We start from the raw sequence: 19,381 nt of genomic DNA, 5'->3' as shown, positions 1-19,381 counted from the left end.
CAACGGCAGCTTCTTTCACAGGCTAAAGGAGAGAGTTACATGCCAGTAATTCTGCACAAAGCACCCACGATGCCAATGAAATAAAAGGGAAATGCTCAATAACTCCAAAAGAGGCTGCAAGCACTTTTGTCTGGGGGGACAAAAACTTAACCACGCCTGCCAGTGTACAGAATGGCCTCGGGCCACAACCAGAGCTGGAAACTGCTGTTGCCACCTTGTGGGCCCCTTGTGGCTGCTGAGGGATGCGTGATGCTGCTGGTGTCTGGAAGTACAGAGACTCCAGTCAGATCAAGACAGCACTGAGGAGTCCTGCAGCAGAAATCCTCCAGCAAGGGACTGATATAAATAAATAAAATAAAAATCCTGAAAGCGGGAGCACAGACCTGGCTGCAAAACCATCTCCTAAAGAGCAGAGTGTAACATCTTTTCCTGATAAATACTATCACTGGCCCATCTGTGGAAGAAAGCAAAAATGTTTGAGCAGCATTTTAGGACTGAAAAGCTTCCCTTCAACACAAACAGAAAGTGTAACAGTACTTTCCCTGCATTTCTTATAAGGATGTACAGCAATTTACCCAAGGACTCAACTTTCCTTTCTCACTAAACTGGCCATCAGCAATGCTTGACACTAAGTTCTTCCCTCAAAAATGGGAGAATTTTTCCATGCCAAATGTAACCAAAGACCTCACAGAAACTATTGCTTCCATTTTCAGCACCTAAGTAATAAAAAGCATGGAAAGCCAGGAGAGACCACTGTTGCTACAGGAATTTTGCTGTTTGAATGTTCCTTCCAACTGCACTTTCTTTACATTTCATCCAAGCTGCATCTCCAACCAGATCAGAAAGCAAAACAATTGCCTATGAAACATCATGAAGCTTAGCAAAAAACCAATGGCTTGAGATCAAAATACCTAAAACCCAACTTTAACACAAAATTCCAAATACTCAAAAGTTTTTTAATCCTGCTGTTTAATGCACTAGATATAACAACTTATTTTAAAAAAAAAAGCATAAACACATTAAAAGTAACATCTGTAACAACTGCCAGACCAGTCAGGGCTGGATCAAAATTCTCAGTTTGCCTTATGGATTAGATGAATACAAGGCTGCAGTGACTTCAAAAAATTCAGTGCATATCTCTTTTCATGAACACAGGAGAAAAACACACACACGCGCACACACACACACACACACACACACACTGGGCTGCCACCTTTAACCCCTTTATAAAAAGAAAAGCAGAATAAATGCACCTGGAGAGTGGGCACTAGACTGGCTCTTTTTAGGGCTTCCACAAGACTTGAGTGGTGTTTTATGGCATTTATCCATTCTACCCAAAACAACTGTTGCACATGTGGGGAAACCATCACACACTATGGCAGTAAGACTGAGCAAGCAGCAATATTTGCATGAAGTAGAGATTTACTGCTATGATAACACTGGACCCCAAAGCCAGGACACACACAAGACGGAAACACGTAAGGAAACGGTTCTTTGAAAACAGAGACCAGAGAGAGAGAGAACCTGGCTGCAGGTAAACATAAAACCCTAAAATAAAGGCCTGTGACTGAATGCATGGAAGCAATGCCATGTTTTCTGGTACAGGTGAAAATTCTCCAAGAGTTTCTCAAAGGAAATCTCCTCCCCCATCAGAACTCTAGTTCCATAATTGAGAGCAATGCACTTGTAAGTTTATTTGGAAAACAGAAAGCTCAGCATTGCTCAAAATTGAGGCAATACTTTCAGGCCAGCAAAATTCATCTTATATGTGCCTGTCCGTTCAACTAACTATTTTTGCAACTTTGAAACAAGAAAACTATTAGCAACTGAAAAACTCTCAACTCAGCATCTGTATGGATAACCTGAAGCTCTTTATGGAGTGGCGGAAGGAGAGTGAAGGTTTCTACCAAAACTGAAATGATGACCCATTTGCAGGGATGCTGTTTTTAAAAAGAATTTCTTTTCAAGGAGAATTGAAGTTATTGGAATATTCATATTATCCACCACCAACCCTGACTCTCTCAATCCGAGCAAGAAGTAAGGGAGATAGGGACAGTTTGTGAAGCTCAGCAGTTAGTGGGTGAGACACTGGGTACAGTCCTGAGGGACCATTTCTTTTGGTAGTGCACGAAGTTTTTCACATGTTGGTGCTCATTCTGGATTGGCTGTTAGCTGGAGTGAGCTCCCCTTGGCTACCTTCCCTCGGAGGAGACTGCAACAAGACCAAAATACATCCTAGTTAGTGATGTGTAAATATTCTGCAGCCTGCTTTCTGAGAGACAAAATAAAGCACAGGTGAAGCACAGCAGGATGGCAGCACGGAGACAGCATACCCCCAGGTTCATTAATGATGGTTTTGTATTAACAACTTCTACAGTTCACAAGAAGTTTCCATAAAAAAGCCAAACCAGAATTTTTAAGCCACTCTTACCTACTATGTACAAGGTGCTGTTGACCCCAGGAATTGAATCCTATTTGACATTTAGTAATCACGGGGATTAACATATTATAGAAATTAATACATTTTGTGCAGATGGCCTATCCTCCCTAAAGACATCCTTTTCAAACTGCAATCCAGAAGGAATACTCCTAACAATTAATGCTTTTTTTACTTCCTCTGCTGAAAAAATTACTTCAGACAATCTTTATTGAGAAGGTAGGAGATACGTCTACCAAGGACTGGACCAAAGGAGTTATCCAGAATTAACCCAACCATATAAACGTCAAAGGAGATTCTGAGCTGTACAAACAGGTTAATCTACTGGCTAAAAACACTTGTTCCTTATATATTAAGTATTTACTACTGTAAGAATTTGTCTAATCAGGAACATGATAGATTCACTCCCTTCCAGAATCCTCAATTCACCGACTTTCATAGTTTTACTTAACCCTGCCTTTAAGTCTCAGTTGAGCAGGGCCATACCTTGACATGGATCTGGTTGCGCAGGACTGCGGCTCGCAGGATCATCGCTTTGGCACGGCGCTGAAACTCTTTGCCCATCTGTAAAGACTTCTCAAAAGTTGTGCTGCGCTGATCTACATCTCGAGCATACAGAATCTGTAAGCAATACAGAGAACTGAACATGGGAGCTGTGCCAGGGTTCCACAGCAGGAAAACAGCTAAGGCATTATGGAGCCTGAGGTCACACACAGCTCACCCCTACTGAACACACCAGGCCCAAGAGATGAATGCACCTTCCAAGCTTCTCAGGAACGGAGAGTTTCTAAACTTAGTAAGCCTGTTCAGTCTCTAATCCATGGGTGAAATGCACTCACCTTACTGTGCGAGTCTATTCTGGCATTGATCAGTCCCTCCAAGATCAGCTGAGTGAGCTCATCTTCCAGAGCAGCCACTGTGGTGTTAAAAGCAGTGGCCATCTTGCGCATGTCTGCCGACACATAGGGGCTGAAGTACTAAGAAGAAGAAGAAAATATTCAGTTGCACACTCCACTCTTTAACAAACTAGGAGAAAAGCAATTGCAAAGAAATGGTCTATCTCCCTGTTTATCCACCTCTGGGATGACAGGAACAATTACCTGGATAAGGGCACGGTTTCGAATCTGGGTATAAAGTGTCCTGACATGAGGTGCAAGGTACATATCTAGCAGCAAGTTGTCCTGTGCAAAACAATAAACCACATCAGAAGCTGAGAAGCAGTCTGGAAAAATATATATTCCTGTGTTCTGAAACATTTATGTGTATATACTTAAACCTTAAGAATTCTATACTACAGGAAGACAATACAATAAAACAAGAATGAATAAAAAAATAGGAGTATGTTTTAGATATTTATAATTTCTCTCTACAAATAAACTATTCCTAATTTCCATGCACCACACCAAGAGCCACAGAAGACAGAGAAGAGCTGAACATTTAGTATCTACTTCTGACAATCACTGCTTCTCACAAAAGGCTAGGCAAAGGGAACTTTTAGGGTCTGCTCTGCACTGCTCTCCTGCAACTCACCTTCATCTCATCCAGCATCTTCAGGCATGAAGCATACTTAGATTCATAAAACTTGAAGATGATGTCACGAACCTGTGGCTCCAGCTCCAAAAACAATTTGAAGGAGCTACAGATAAAGATGGCAGTGATCAGACATTGGAACCTGCCACTTAAATACCCCATAACCTCATCACTCCAAGTTGCAAGGTTAAAAATTCTCACTATCATTCCAAGAAGATTCCAAGAATTTACCCTCTAACAGACCAGACAGCCCATTTTCACCAGGGCTGGGAGCCTGGAACACAGAGAGATAGAGCACAGCATCAGAGCTGTGATGAAGGAAGACAAAAAACTTTTGACAAACCAAGTAGTAGAAGTGTTTGTCCACACAAAACAAAATCATGAACGTGAATAGGTCAAAGTCAAACAAATGCCATACTGTAGTCCATGCTGGCCAGCTCTGTGTCCCCTTTCAAAGCACAGCCCCCATTATGTATAGCATGCCATAGACAAGACAAGCATGCCAATTTCTCTGAGAAACAAGCTATTGTGAATGTGGTAAATCTTAGGGATGTACACTTTTACTCAGCACACTCCCAATTCACCATCACAGACTTCTAAACCTTGGGATCTCACCCTATGTATCAGCCCATAAAAGAGGGTAACAACCCCTTTTCCACAGCAATTTAAGATTACTGCTTCTGTACATCTAGGTCCTGTACATCTATCTGACAGGAATTCAGTGGCATTGCAATTAAATCTATGACACTCAATATCCACTTTCTTCCAAAGACCATAATTCTCTTAACCTTCTGTATGTCATAGTAAGATTACACTCCAAAGTGTACTAATAATTACTAAATTGTTTTAACGATTAACATACACCACAACAAGTGGCAACACGAAGGCAAATTATCCTAACAGCTGCCTTTGACAGAGGACTGTGTACCTTGATTTAATATCTAATATGAAGTACTGATGGAGACAGACAACTGGGCTGTGCAGATGCTGGATTTAACCTGGGCGGGAAACTTACACTAAGAAAATTTCAGCTGTGATTAACCACTGTATTTTAGTGAAACAGCACTTAATGCTAAAGGCAAATTAAGGCTCAGTGATTCTTTCTCTCCTGTATGAGAAATACTCCTGCCAGAATCCACTCTTAACCAATGTCCCATGTTCCAAAAGATGTCCAGCACATACAAACATCACTCAAGGCATCACTCACCTACTGGAGATAACATTTCGTTGCAGTTCCTGACGGTCAAATGTAGCAAGGGCACAGAGCCCACCATACACAGCCACATTGCTGGGAGATAACAGCTACAGAGAGAGGGAGAGACAGAGAGCAAGCTGCCACTGACTACCGAAATGGTGTAAGGGTGGCATTGAGTCTTCTACCCCAGGCCTTTCTTTCAAGCAGTGACAAGATTAGTCCTTATCTAATGCAGTAGAAGCACTCAGATTGCTCTCACCCACTGCGTGGGGTGACAGGGTCAGAGCAGTAACACTGCTAAGAGAGCAGACATCAATTTCAGGAGCTTTTGGTTGATTGAATTATAAATTATAAATCTTACAGGTAACTCTTATGTGATCTAGAATAGAACATTTAGAGAAGCCAAGAACAGAGGCTTAAAAAAACCAAAAAAAACCCAACCAACCAGCACAGTTCACAGCACCACCAAACTACGTAGGAATACTGCAAGAATAACTACAATACCTGAATTTTACAACCTAATACTTAGAAGAACTGCATCCCCTCCAAGACCTGCACACAGCTCCCTCTTGGTCCTCACCTCAGGGAAATCGCAGTGATCAAATGATGCCAACAAGAAGCATTTTGCTGCCTGTTTGTACTTCCGGGCAGCCAGTTCGGCCAAGCCTAGGAACCAGAAAAAGTTAGTCCATTTTTTATGACAGTATACAAATCAGGGAAAATTGAAAAATCTAGGGAGTAGGAAAGGCCCCCACACGGTTGCTAGTGCCTTCGCTAGTGAAGTAAAACAAGATCCTCAGACTGTATCAAGCATCCTTTGAACTACATTGACTCACACAGGTATCCTCTCTGAAGAAACTCAGGGAAAAGAAAGAGATGGCAAAAACCAGCAGTTCTATCTCACCAGCTTCATTAAATTTTGCATGTCTGGTATGGAAATACAAAGTCTGTCAAATATGAGAGAAAAAATAAACCCAAGAGCCCTACGGACAGCTAACAGGTAGAAAGACAGGCAAACCATACAGGAAGCTGAAGGACTCACTCACCTGCTGCACATTTCAGTTTGGTGAGAATTGCTTGTGTCTGGCTATCTCTTTCTCCTCTTTGCTAAAGCATAAAACAAAGCAATAGTGAGCAAGCAGTATGAAAGCTATTTTGCTTGCAACTATCCCCAGGATATTTCACCCTGATAATTAACTTGCCAATCTCAATGGCAAGATAACTTAATCTTATTTGTCTCGGGAAATATGGCAAAACTGAGGACAGGAAGTATCCATTTTTAGCGTAAGTCAGATTTTGTACACGTGTATCATGAGAGAAGTCATAAAGGGGGAAAGGAAGAAATCATTTTACAAATTTGAAAACAGAAAACAAAGGGAAAATTTATGCAAGTTAAAGAGCAGGAGCTTACTTCTGCAATTTCTGGTGTAGACTCAGCCTTGCTAACATAGCTCAGAACATGAGACCAATTCTGGAGGTAGACACTGACCTGTAGAGAGCCAGAAACAGTGTGGGGCAGGCACAGATAAACAGCATTCCTCAGCTAAGCCGCATCACTGCGGACACAAGGGCCAAGGATGGGGGGCAACGTCACAGCAGGTATCACAAAGACACCAGGTACCTCTGCCTGCAAATCCTCCTACCTTGATAACATTGAGACACATGTTGATGACATGTTTAGCACTGGTGCAGTAATCACGGGCTCGCGAGTAACACTTGAGAGCATTACTGAGGTCTCCACAGTCCAGGTAATGATCACCTAAATCATCGTGGCCTCTCCTGGAGGACGGGAATTAAAACATCAGTGAACTGTATGCTCAGAAAGGGACAAAGGCAGTTTGTCCTAAACAAGTAACTCAACACACTGACCTAAGGGCAAATCCCATGTTAAGTACACAGAGAAACAAAATGCTCTTCCTTGCTCCAGCAGAGACTTTTGCATCTCACCTGATACTCTCCTTGATGGAGTTCCCTTTGTAATTTTTCAGATCTGTATCGAGTTTCTCCAGTTTAAGAAGAGCTTTTTTGCGTGTAGCTTCAACCCAAGCTGTGTCAAGAGGAGGGGGTTCAATTCCACTATCAGGGACAGCATCAGGTGTATTTTGCAGTTCTCTGAAAGAAAAGTATTTGAATGAGGCTATTAGGCTGAATATGTTTCAAAACAGAAGTCTGCTAAGTGCCTGGCAATGCTACCCTAACAAAAAGTACTGCATACACAAAATAGACCAAAGAGAAAATAAGGGTAGTGGGGAAAAAGAAGCATATTGCTAAAATGTCCAGTGCAAACAGTAACAAAAGCATCACAGATGTTTACAAATACTTCGCAAAATTATCTTAATGCTCTTAGGATGATTATACTGTCACACACTTGGTAAAGACTCCCCATGCAAAACAGACAAGAAATCATGCAATAAGCATAGCAACAAAAATAATGCAAAGATGGGAAGCGTGGATGTATAAGTGAGATATTAAAGATTATCCTTAACATCAAGCCTCTTTCTAGAGTGCAAGAGAGAAAGGAAACAATAAACCAAAAGAAGGCAAAGAGTTAGATTAGGTATTAACTTATGAAAACAAAAGCATCTAGAACATGTCTCCATAATCTACCTCAGGAAAAACAAATTTATTCATTAATATTTGAGGCAGTTGCAAGGACTAAACTCACCTCAATATCTACCTGCAGCTTTTAAAAGCACAAAGATTTCAGAATGAGATAATGCCTTCTGTGCTCTATCTTTTAAAAAAGCATGAACACACACTTCGCTGCTATTACTCTAAGGGCAAAGACAATTTGCATAAGGTATGTGCTGGTATTACACGCAAAGTCCTCCACTGCAGCACATCACTCTTAACTCTGTCAGGAAAGCTCCCCACGTTCCCATGGCCTCTTAGTACCTCGTGGCCTCAGACAGCTTTCTGTGGATTTCTTCATACACATCAACATTAAAAGTTCTCTGGACAAATGACAGAGCCATCTTGAGAGCTTCCACCCGCAGCTGTGGGCAGTGGTCAGCAATGAACTGCAGCCGCTCGATTCGCATCAGCCCACTGTAGCTGGACGCATACTGCTCCAAATCCTGCCAACAAAACCTGGCCTCAGAAGGTGAAAATGGACACACTACATCAGCCTACTACACTGTGACCTGCACAGCTTTTCCTGCAGACCTGACCTCCTCAAGGAGGGCAAAAAAAAAATCAGTAAGATTGGTCCATGTCTGCTTTCTTCAAACATAAGTAATTTCCTCAGAAGTATGCTCTACATTACAATTTACCTTTTTAACATTTCAGTTGTAATGCTTTTGTGTATTTAAGACTAACCAGCTTTAAGATTTTTCAAAAGGGTCTTTTTCAAAATTCTTAAAGGAAGAGACCATGGGCAAGAAATGTACCCACAGTCCTCAGCAGCACGTACCAGCGTGGGGTTCTCCACCACATAGTTGATATCAGGTGAATTTTGCTGATCTTCTTGTGGATCTACGTCAATCTGCATGGGTTCCACTGCACCCTAAAAGAGCAAAACGAGGTCAAAAGCAGCTTATTACATTTGAGCAGGAAATAACTATGTTATTCAATTTACTAAGGACTTGCTTAAATATGTGTTAAATTTTAAAAATGAAAAAGCACTCCTCAGTCTTTTGATATGCTTAGGATTTTCCTCTAGCAGCACCACCAGTCAGCATGATGCTTGGTCTAATGCAAGCAGCAGCATGGCTTAGCATTCACACAGAGCAGTTTCTTTGGCTTGGTAAATTATCAAGCAAAAAAATGAAGGGGTCAATTAATCTGATTCTACAAAGTATCTGAGGTATACATATGCATTCCATTTCCCTTCTCTGAGCAAGAGCAGGTGTTAACACTCAGATCAAGAAGTTCCAAAAGGCAAAATGTACCAAAAAACTCACCACAACCTTAACCTTTGAAAATTGCTTTAATGCTTAGAAATAATATTTCAGGGTGGGGGCCGGGGGGAAGAGGCAAATATTGTTAAACTTCTTAGAAGTATTAAAAACTATAAAGAACAGAACGCCAAATGACAATTTCAGAGTTTCCAACATAGCAAAGAACAATTTGACTGCACTGCAGGGATCTGCCATTAGTCAAACTATCTTAACATAGTTTTCAAGTTCAATTGCTTGGATAGAGCCTCTTTTGGAGAAACAACAGAATTTTATTCTCCCAGTATATCCTGCACTGCTTTGAGCCATAAGGACTCACAGCAATGCAGTGACTTTGGCACAGCTGCATTGCTACAGCCCCTGCATGTACTCCAGGTCAGACCAGCTTGCTATCCCATTCCACAAACTAACTGCTCTGCTGGCAGAAAACTCGTTGTCTCCTCCTGTCCAAGTGTGCTGAACAGCCCTCCTAGGAATTACTGTGAGGAAATAAAGTGAGGAAAACTTAGCAGACTGTCTGTTTATAAAATGCTGACTTTGTGCACATAGTATACAAGCTTGATTTGGATCTCACAAAAGACAGACATGCCAACCACCTTGCCCCCATACATATCTGATTATTTCCATATTTTTACTGATTTTACTGTCAAGAAATCAAAGATTGAGGGGTTTTTGGACTGGGTTGATTGTTTGGTTGGTTGGGTTGTTTTGTGAGAAGGAACAGGGCAGATCCAGATTTCCTATCTCTAAAAATTATACTCACCCACAGTCTGGAGGTCTTATTCTTTCACAAACTGATACATATCAAATACACATCTCACCACTGAAATCTCCCAAAATCTGAAGTAAAAGCAAGTGAAGCACAAAAACTATCTGTTTCCTAGTTTACTAACCTTTCCATGCAGGAAAGGGAGGGAGGGAGGGAGGGAGGGCAGGCACAGAGGAAATTTTGATTGTCTAGATCACCCCTCAGGCAAACTGCACATAAAAACAGGCAATTCACCATATGCTGAGACCACTACTTTTCCCACTTCTATCTATCGTCTATCTTTTCTTATATCACAAACACTAAGTGCCAAGGTTAGTTTGTTTAGGCTGCCCTTGCCTACCATAGTAAAAACTCAATTACAGACTCCTTAGAAAACAGCAAAAAAGGTAACTGTAATTCCAGCTGGTGGAACAGAACACTTTATGTCTTGCTACACTGAGAGTCTGCACTCTGCATTTCTCACTTAACTCCCAGACAAGGAAAAACACAAGTGTGCTGAAAGCCCCAGTAGGACAAGCAAACTCAAACATTTTCAAGCTCTTTATTTTGAAAGGAAGATGCAATGTCGACTTAAAAACTACTCACAGAGCAAATAGTAAACAGCCACTCCCCAAGATTTCCTGAGCCCCAAGGGGCCGCTCCGCTGAGGGTACCTCACCAGGCCTCATATAAGCAGATATGCTGGTGCCTGAGCTGAAGTCTCCTGCTGTACTCGGCAGAACAGGTGTGATCTGCTGCTGGACGGGGTGCAGTACAGATCTGTCACTAACGAAGGAGCCGAGTTGGATGCTGAACTGTCCCTCGTCCTCTCCTCTCTGCCCAAAGCCCCGCGCCCTGACACAGATGTGCTACTGCTAAAACTTGCAAAGGACAGCCTCCGCAGGTACCTCGTGTCACTGACCCACTCGGCGCTCCTGGGGCTCTCTCTGCACTACAGACTCTCAGTTCCTCCTCACTGGGTCACCTCACCGTACCCTCCGCCACCACTCCAGCCCTGCCCACGGCGGGGACCAAACACAGGGCCACCGCAGCGGCGGGGACGCCACGGGTGCCGGAGGATGCTCGGCGGAGCATTGCTCCTCGCGAACGGCGGCGGAAGCGACACAGACCCGACGGAAGGCTGAGCGAGGGCCCAAGGCCAGCCAAAAGCCGCTCCCTGTCCGTGGAGAGCAAGGAGAAGGCCGCACGGCGCCCCTGGAGGCCGCGGTCGAGCAGGGGTCTCAGACCCCGCGCGGGAGGGACGCGGAACGCGGCGGAACGCGGCGGAGCGCGGCGAGGCCCGAGGGGCCGGGCCGGCGGGACGCGGCCGCCCCATACCTGCAGGTTAAAGACCTGGACGGGCAGCGGCATCCTCCCCTCACGCCGCCGCTTCCGGCCGCCCGCCCCTCCCGCTCCAATTCCGCTTCCGTTTCCGGGCCGCGCGTCGCGGCGAGGCCGCGGCCGACAGGTGAAGCTCTTAAAGGGGCCGCGGCCCCGCTCGGCCCCGCGGCGGCGGCGGCGGCGGTTCTCGACCTCCGGGCGCTCCTTCCGCGGGGCCGCCGCCACCTCCCGGAGTGCGGGGCCATGCGGCAGCCGCACCCTGCGGCGGGGCCCGCGGGGCTGCAGTATGAGCGGTCCTTGCCTGGGGCTGCGCAGGGCCGGGGTTCTACTGTCGCTGGGCGCCGCCGCGCTCCTGCTGCTGCTGCTGCCGCGGGGCCGCGCCCCGCCGCGCCCCGCCCGCCGCGCCCCGCCGGGCCCAGCGCGGCCCCGCCGCACCGCGCGGGCCCCGCCGGCTCTGCCGGAGCGCCGGGCGGCGGGCCCGGGGCCGGCGGGCTCGCGGGGAGCTCGCAGCTTGCGCGGAGGGGCCGCCTCGGGACTGCCGGCAGCGCGGCCAGGGAGAGCCTGGAGCTGAAAGACATCTTCATTGCCGTGAAGACCACGAGAAAATACCATAGGAGCCGGCTGGACTTGCTCCTCCAAACCTGGATCTCCCAGGCGAGAGGACAGGTGAGAGACTTTGCCAGCGGGCAGCCGGCAGCTCCGGCCCTGCGCTTCCAGGACAGCTAGTGCGCTCCCACCGAGTTTTTCTCTCTTATGTTAAAAAAGACTTTCTTTGTAAGACTGGAAAGTCATTTTATATAAATGCTTGGTGTGAACATACTTCCTAAAGAGTTCGTTGCTGATTAGGCCAGTTACCTGAGATATGGGATCGGTAGTCCAAGCAGGCATAGTTTGCTGCTTTTTGTATGACTGTAGAAAGTGCTTTCATGATAGTGAAATATTCATGGTGATGATGCATATAAGCTGATATTTTGGACTAAGAACTTAAGCTTTTCTGTAGGACATAAAGTTTGTTCCCTTGTTTCAGAATTTTGGTCCGTTCAAGTATATTAATGGGATTTTATCCAGCCATTGGAACAAGGCTGTGTTAACCACCTCCCACTTCCCACTCTGACTTCCATTTTTTCTTCTTTACCTGCTTGGCAGCTGTGGATGATTCCTAGCCAGAGAGAGGAGGTAGTACCAAAAAAAGACCAAAATCCTTTCTGTCTGGAAATCAGTTGTCTGTACCATGAGACAAGGAGGGTAAAATGCAGTCTGCTTTATTAAAATGACATTATTCTGGTTTGCAATGAAAAAATGTAACAAATAAAGCAGGGGTTGAAGTTGCTGGGGGGTCTCTGCACCCCTACTCCCTCTCCCTTTCCAGTGGCTACTGTGAAACTAACTACCAAGAGAGACAAAACATTCTGAATTCCAACTGAAACGGAACAAATTTAAAATTAGAATCTGAAGTTCTTAAATGTGGACACACGGTTTTTGTCTCCTACAGACGTTTATATTCACAGACTGGGAGGATCAGGAGCTACGCCTGAAAGCAGGTGAGCTGTGTAGCAGCAGAGGTGCATGCTGTCTATTACAACTGAGTTTTGTTTCTTTCATACTCTCTATAGAAGTCCTTATTTCGTGCTGTACAAGCAACTAGGGAAGTTAAGATGGAGAAAATAGAGAAAACTTCTCTCTAATTGTCACCTGGACAAGATGCCTGGAACTTCCAGAATACTGGGTTCACTTTTGCACCCCTTTCTTCTTGTTAGTAAACTTAAGCTTATGTGGTCCAAAGTCATAGTAGGTATTTCTTTCACACACATCTCATGACACTGCTTATATACCCTTGCTTGTTTTAATGCAGTCACACAGTTTCATGACTCTGCAGCTTACATACCAGATGGGTAACCTGTGAGCCCTGCGTGTCCTGCAGCTCCTTCTCCATGCGTGCACCATGTGCACCTCAGATGTACAGTATTAGTGCCAAATGTGCACTTCTTTTGTAGTCTTTTTTTGACTACACATGCTCCTCAGACCTGAAAGGGCTGATCTTTATTCTTCTAGGGGATCATATGATCAACACCAACTGTTCCGCTGTCCATACCCGGCAAGCTCTCTGCTGCAAGATGTCTGTGGAATATGATAAATTCCTGGAATCTGGGCAAAAGTAAGTGAAACACATTGTTCTGATTGACTTTGTTTCTTCCAGTTCTGTGCTTACAGGAAACTTGAGTAACCATCTCTGTTCCAGTAAGGAATGTAGTATTAGCTAAAATGTAGGAATGAGTGCAGGAAAGGGAGCACAGCATGAAGCAGTGTTTATAAACAAGCATCATCTGAAAGGTGGAAAGGATTGTAATCTAAGGAAGTTATTAATTTCAGCCTCTTTGCAGACTTAGCATCTGTGGGTGCTTTTATCTTCCCTATTCTGTAATTTGGGACAATAAGAAATACTTTCTGCTCCAAGCCTGAAAGACTATGACTCAGTTGTAAACTTATAATTCATTTCTTTGTCCCTATAACTTCTTGGTTTGTTTTGTTTGAAGATGGTTTTGCCATGTGGATGATGACAACTATGTGAACCCTCGGACTCTTCTGCATCTCCTGTCTGCCTTCTCACACAGCCAGGATGTGTATGTGGGGCGACCGAGCCTGGACCATCCCATCGAAGCAGCTGACCATGTCCAAAGTGATGGATCAGTAAGCAAACTTTTTCAGTTTGTCTGAGAGACATTCCAGTCTTCTAAGCCTTTAAAACCTTGACAATTCATAGGATTCCGCCATAAACCCAAGTGATTTAATCTGCAAGAAATGAACCTGGTGATGGTCATTTTCAGAGGCAGGATCCTGGGTTAAATGCACCTTCAGCCTGATGTTGTGTGCATACATATGCACAATGGAGGTTTTCTCCTGGATGGCTGGCTGTTTCTGTTCCTTTACTCATGCATGCTATGATCTCCCTCACACTGAGCTTAGTAGGGCCTCCCCACATTTCCTTTAGTGGCTGTGGGGGCAGTGTTCCTTATTTTAGGATTTGGGAGTTTGGGTGGGAGTTCAAGGGGTTTTTAATTTGTTTTGAGTGCAGTATCACACACATTGTCATCATCTTGAACCAACTTCACATGGGTGACAGAAGCTTTCTGGATAGATAAAGCATTTGCAATATACAGGGGTTATTAGGTTTCCAAGAACGAGAAGCAAACATATCTCAACCACAAAATACATGTGCTAAGGAGAAAATCCTAACCAGGTCACCTGCACTGGCAGATCTGTTTAAAGATATATCAATCCACTAGCCAGAATGTCATAAAAAGTCATAAAGCAGCTTGTTAGGGAAGACTGCACAACAAAATAGTCTCCTTGGACATAGAGCCAATATATATATGGACCACCTTTGACACCCTCAGTAACACAGAGCTGGCTATGACCCTTGGCTAAAATGAATAGAGGACAGATGTAATTGTGTGGAAGTGGGACTATCCATTTCATGTGGGCTACCTCCCTTATGCTAATTTGATGGTTCACCTGCTGTCTGTTTCAAGATAGTTTCATTTGAGAGAACACCTAGCTGCTTTCAGCAGCCTAAACAAATAGGGATTCATCTGTAGGCTTGTTCTGACTCCGATGTAATATGTGATATCAAATAGAACCTTGAGTTCCCTTCCCTGCCCAGCCAAATGCAAAAAGCTGATTGTCAGTAACTGCTGTGTGTTTTTTCTTTTTGCTCTTCAGAAGACAACAGTGAAATTCTGGTTTGCCACAGGTGGAGCTGGGTTCTGTATCAGCCGAGGTCTTGCCCTGAAGATGAGTCCCTGGGCCAGGTAAGCATTGTCCCTAGCTGAGCTCCATCAATACATGTCTGGGAGGTTTTAAAACACATTTTGGCTTGTCTCCTATGCTCTCTGTCACAGCCTGGGCAATTTCATTAGTACTGCAGAAAGAGTACGTCTTCCTGACGACTGCACCATTGGCTACATCATTGAAGGGCTGCTGGAGGTAAAGCTGCTGCACAGCCCATTGTTCCACTCCCACCTGGAAAATCTGCAGAGACTGCAAGGGGAGTCTGTACTGCAGCAGGTAGAGCTATGCTTCATGTCCTGTTCTTACAGTTACACCTCAGTCTGATCAGAAAGAACAGATTATGTAGACTTAGCACTCTTCAGCAAAGAAGGATATCTACAGACTCACTCAGAGTTGTGTCCTGCTCAATTCCTTCATTTCAGTGAAAAGCACTGTTTCACTCTAGCCAACTAGGTCATGTAGCTGGCCCCTCCTTTGGGGACACATTCTGCTACATGAAGCCTAGGTAGGGTGTACCCCATCTCCTCCTAAACCCTGATTTTTTGCGTGTAGCTGTAGCAGAAAGTGTAGAAGTTTGCTAAATAGTGTTCCTGGTTTTGCCTAACGAAGTTGCAGTCTTAATTCATGCTGTTCAGAAAGGCAGCTATATAAGTACTTGACATAATTAAATGTTAATAATTTTAAAGAACAATTTGTATGAATCTCGTGAAACTTAAAGTTGCTTCTGAAAAATCAATTTGCATTTTAGTTGCTGGGCTACATTTTACCTGTCTGGCAGCAGATGGAGCCACAAGGCCATCCAGCAGTGTTGCCAGCATCACACTGCTTGGCACCATGAGTAAACAGAAGTGTGGTTTTCCCCTGCATGCTGGGTGGTTATATTTTTCTGGCAATTGTATTAGGCAGCAGAAATTTGTGCTTGGGGCCTAATTCCACCATGATGTCACCTCCCTTTATGTTAGTGAATTTGACTGTAGCAACAGTCCAACAACTGGCCATTGTTTCACTGGTCATCATTGGTTCCATGAGATGAAGACAGCTAACCCAAAACCCAGGACATGTACAATTACAAAGAAAATACAAGTCTTCTTGCACCTAACACATGAAAAATTCTTAATGCAGTGCTTGTGTGGAGGAACCTGGGGTTCCAAAGATCTAAACTTTGTTTCAGATTTGAAACATGACAATCCTTTCCATGCTACTTAATATGCAAATATTTATATTTTCCCCCCTGCTAAAATATTGCTATTGCAGACTTCAGGCAATGTCTGGTAAGGATGAACGTGTTCTTTAGTGAAGGTACAAACAGTAGCAGAATTCATGTCCTTACAAAGCTTACAGTTGAAACTCATCTTGTCCTTCAGGGCAATGCACCTTTCAGATCTTCTGTGTATTCTCCCAAGTTGCCCTTAGTGTCATTCAGTGCCAGCGCTGCTAATGTCAGAACTAATCACTGTCCTCCAAATGTCATCCATGTTCAGATTAGACAGCATCTTTGGAGACTTTCTTGGTACCTCATTAATAACCCTGCTACTCCACTCTGGTTTTCTGCATTAGTGTTACAAGTTTTGAATACTTCCTTATTTTTACAGGTAACCCTGAGTTACGGTGACCCTGAGAACAAACACAATGTCGTTAGTGTGGGAGGAGTGTTTGGCCTTCAGCAAGATCCAACCAGGTTAGTGTCCTCTTCCAAAACAAGATCTTCCTACCTTGTTCACGTTTGTCATCTGTAAGACGATCAGACCCACTAATGGGTTTATTTTGTCGTGTCAGCTCGTTACTGTGCCAAAAGCAGGTAGACACACCCCCTGCTCCATCAGCCTGCTGCACATTCAATGCTAGTATGTTCCATGTATGGAGAATTCCAATCTAATGCTGTCTTTTTTTCTTTTTTTTTAATATAGATTTAAATCTGTCCATTGTCTGCTTTACCCTGACACTATTTGGTGCCCTGCTAAGAAGATGTCATAATTCTTGACAAGCCACTGACCCCTGTGTCTTAGCTAGTTTGCATAAGGCAGGAGTTGCAGAGTTTTTTGGTGGTTTTATTCTTCTTCTGGGAGACAACCAGTGGTAGCTACAAAGGAGGTAGACAGACTCTGTTTAGAAAAGCAATAAGGTATGGTTTGTTCAGCTGCAGCCTAGGACATTTCAAGAAGAATCTTTGTTCTTTTGTCTAGTGGCTCTTCATAAGATGACTGCTGTCCCGTGTGTACGAGTCACTTTATACTTTCATCTGACGTCATGTGAACCTGTGCTTGGGCACATCTGAGGCAAATGCGGTACTGGGAGTGGGAGTGTTTTTACTACCCTTAGAGGTTATTAGAAGCCACTGTGTTGAAGCTGGAGTGCTAGAGCAGACTGTAGTCCCCATGGTGACAAGAGAGGGGAAGTTTTCACTCATCTTTCTTGGGAACAGAATTATTTAAGAGCTTCTGTGGCCTGACAGATTAAAACTGCAGCTGGTTAGAATACAGAAATCCTGGAATCACTAGGGTAAACAAGGCTGAAAGCCTTTGTCATGAGAAAACCCTGTGTGAAGGTAAGCTTACTCAAGACTAGATGAGTTGCTTACAATGTACATTCTCCCCTGTCATCCATGTGTACCTCCTGTGGAGGTAATTGTCAGACCAGGCTCACATGCCAACTGAATTGCAATGGTTGATGATTATGATCTATTCCCTTGATATTTGATATTGAAAAAATATTTGCCTGACAAGATGGTAATTGTTCCTCCCACTTGGCTGGTAGTTGGTCACATGAGCTGGGGATGCTTGTGCTGGCAAAACACGCCCTGTTTCTGAAGCAGCGTGAGAGGGGAGAAATGCTAGATAGCTGCAATGCACCAAAGAGAGTTTTGATGGTATCATTTGAGGACCTTTAATTGTATGACCATGGTTACTCCAGCTTCTTCAGATAATCTTTTAATTACCATAAAGCCAAGATCAGTGCTTGTTTTTACTGCTTAATAATTCAACAAGTAGTTCATGCAGTCGCTAAAAGGAGATTGCACATTTACAAGCAGAAGTTCAGCGCTCTAGCAGTATCATCTGCTGCTGCTTTTTAAAGAAAGCAAACTTAATTTTTAAAGTGGAAGGAATGGGGCTCCATATGTTTACTTTTTTGTTAGCCCAGACTTTGGCCATGTGCAAACCCTGCCTGACTTGAAGAATACATCACAAAAATATTCCTTTGCAAAATCACTGTTTACTCTTATAAAAAATACTTGCTGGTTTAGTGCTAGAGTTTGAGGCCAAATTAAGGGAAGAATAATAGAATGCTATTGTATCATCTGGAGCTGTGATTATTGGCTTGATTGTGGATCTAGCAGAGGTTTCAGGTTTCTAAATGGCTGCACTCAGCTGTACTGTGGGGTTCACCTAGTTATTTAACTTCCTGGCAAATGCCTGTAGTGTATTCAAGTGTGCCACTTAGCACAGGGGTCAGCCTCCTCAAATATACCATGTTCCCTGCATTTTAACAAACCTTTCAGTGTTTACCTCAGTACATTGTCCTCTTTGTATGATTTTAGGTAGTTCTACTGAGGAGCAAACAAGCTGATGGCTACTTACTACAGTCCTGCAGCTCATTCCTATATTTCTCCTTTCTATCATGTGTACTAAGGTACACATGAGGTATGGAAATGAGAAAGCTGCAGGGAGCTGGATCAAAGCCCAGCTAGTACACTGGCTGTTCCATAATGGGCTGTCAGTGTTACAGGTGTGCCTGTCACAGAAAACAGAGGAGGATTTGTGGCATAGTAGGTTCTACCACTTTATTAGATCTTCTGCTAACTAGATTTGAGGCATCCTGTGGTTTAATTATTTTGTCATTAATAGTTCTGGAGATTCCTGGTATCCATATATTTTTTTAATATGGTTTTAAAGCCCTGTAGCAGAAAACTGAAACTTCATGAGTTCTTGAGGTGATTTTGTCTTCAAGCACTGCTTCTGAACTCTCCTCTTGGAAATCTTCTTCCCCTTCCACTGGAAGCATCCTTTTGTAAGACAACGGAGACCAAGCAAGGACTGGGCAGCAATTGTGGCAAACTGCAGTTTAAAAAACCACACCACTTTGTATTGATGGCAGCAAAACTAAATGGTAGAAGTTTCACACTGGTCACACTAGGTATGCCAAAGAGGCAAGTGCCCTCAAAGCTGGGAGGGTGTTTATGGAACTTAAAAAGGACCATGTTCTCCTGCAGGGCAACAGGAAACTTCAGTGTGTTCAGGCTCGTTCCAAGGTTTCTTGTGTTGAGAATGCATTAAGCTGTGTGGATCTATCAGGATGCAGCTTTTTTATCAAACTACTTTTTCATACATAAAGTGATTCTATAAAATAAATATTTAAATATGTCAAAGGCTGTGTTTTGTCATATTTCTTCACATGTGCTCTGTATCAAAAATGGACCATAAACCCACTAATTCAGAAAACTATGCCCT

The 19,381-nt window shown here is 43.8% G+C and overlaps 2 protein-coding genes across 2 annotated transcripts; one reads left to right on the top strand and one right to left on the bottom strand.

Moving 5' to 3' along the window:
• Positions 1–951: 951 nt before the first annotated feature.
• On the bottom strand, positions 952–11,194 carry GPS1 (G protein pathway suppressor 1). The gene is made up of 14 exons (XM_030961828.1): positions 11,145–11,194; positions 8,575–8,667; positions 8,058–8,239; positions 7,110–7,274; positions 6,806–6,941; positions 6,574–6,651; positions 6,209–6,269; positions 5,743–5,828; positions 5,175–5,269; positions 3,968–4,073; positions 3,538–3,618; positions 3,277–3,414; positions 2,924–3,058; positions 952–2,212 (listed from the first exon to the last, which is right to left on the bottom strand). Exons 1-14 carry the CDS (start codon positions 11,175–11,177, stop codon positions 2,138–2,140), a joined length of 1,464 nt encoding a protein of 487 aa, XP_030817688.1. The 5' UTR covers positions 11,178–11,194; the 3' UTR covers positions 952–2,137.
• Positions 11,195–11,250: 56 nt separating this feature from the next.
• RFNG (RFNG O-fucosylpeptide 3-beta-N-acetylglucosaminyltransferase) lies at positions 11,251–19,300 on the top strand. The gene is given in 9 exon segments (XM_030961833.1): positions 11,251–11,521; positions 11,524–11,813; positions 12,640–12,688; positions 13,200–13,302; positions 13,682–13,835; positions 14,868–14,956; positions 15,047–15,212; positions 16,529–16,614; positions 16,844–19,300. Coding segments are annotated over 9 exon segments (1,092 nt in total). The 5' UTR covers positions 11,251–11,433; the 3' UTR covers positions 16,911–19,300.
• Positions 19,301–19,381: the final 81 nt, after the last annotated feature.

This window comes from Camarhynchus parvulus, chromosome 18 (genome assembly GCF_901933205.1).
Source record: "Camarhynchus parvulus chromosome 18, STF_HiC, whole genome shotgun sequence".
NCBI classification, from domain to species: domain Eukaryota; kingdom Metazoa; phylum Chordata; class Aves; order Passeriformes; family Thraupidae; genus Camarhynchus; species Camarhynchus parvulus.
This window is presented reverse-complemented; position numbering and strand designations above follow the sequence as displayed.

Bases quoted from the DNA above. Each gene is read 5' to 3' on its own strand.
- GPS1 (XM_030961828.1), bottom strand. From the start codon at position 11,177: ATGCCGCTGCCCGTCCAGGTCTTTAACCTGCAG. The intron at 6,652-6,805 runs GTAGGAGGATTT...GGCTCTCTACAG, and splicing joins TGTGTCTCAATGTTATCAAG to GTCAGTGTCTACCTCCAGAA. The intron at 3,619-3,967 runs GTGAGTTGCAGG...TGTTTTGCACAG, and splicing joins AGATGCTGGATGAGATGAAG to GACAACTTGCTGCTAGATAT.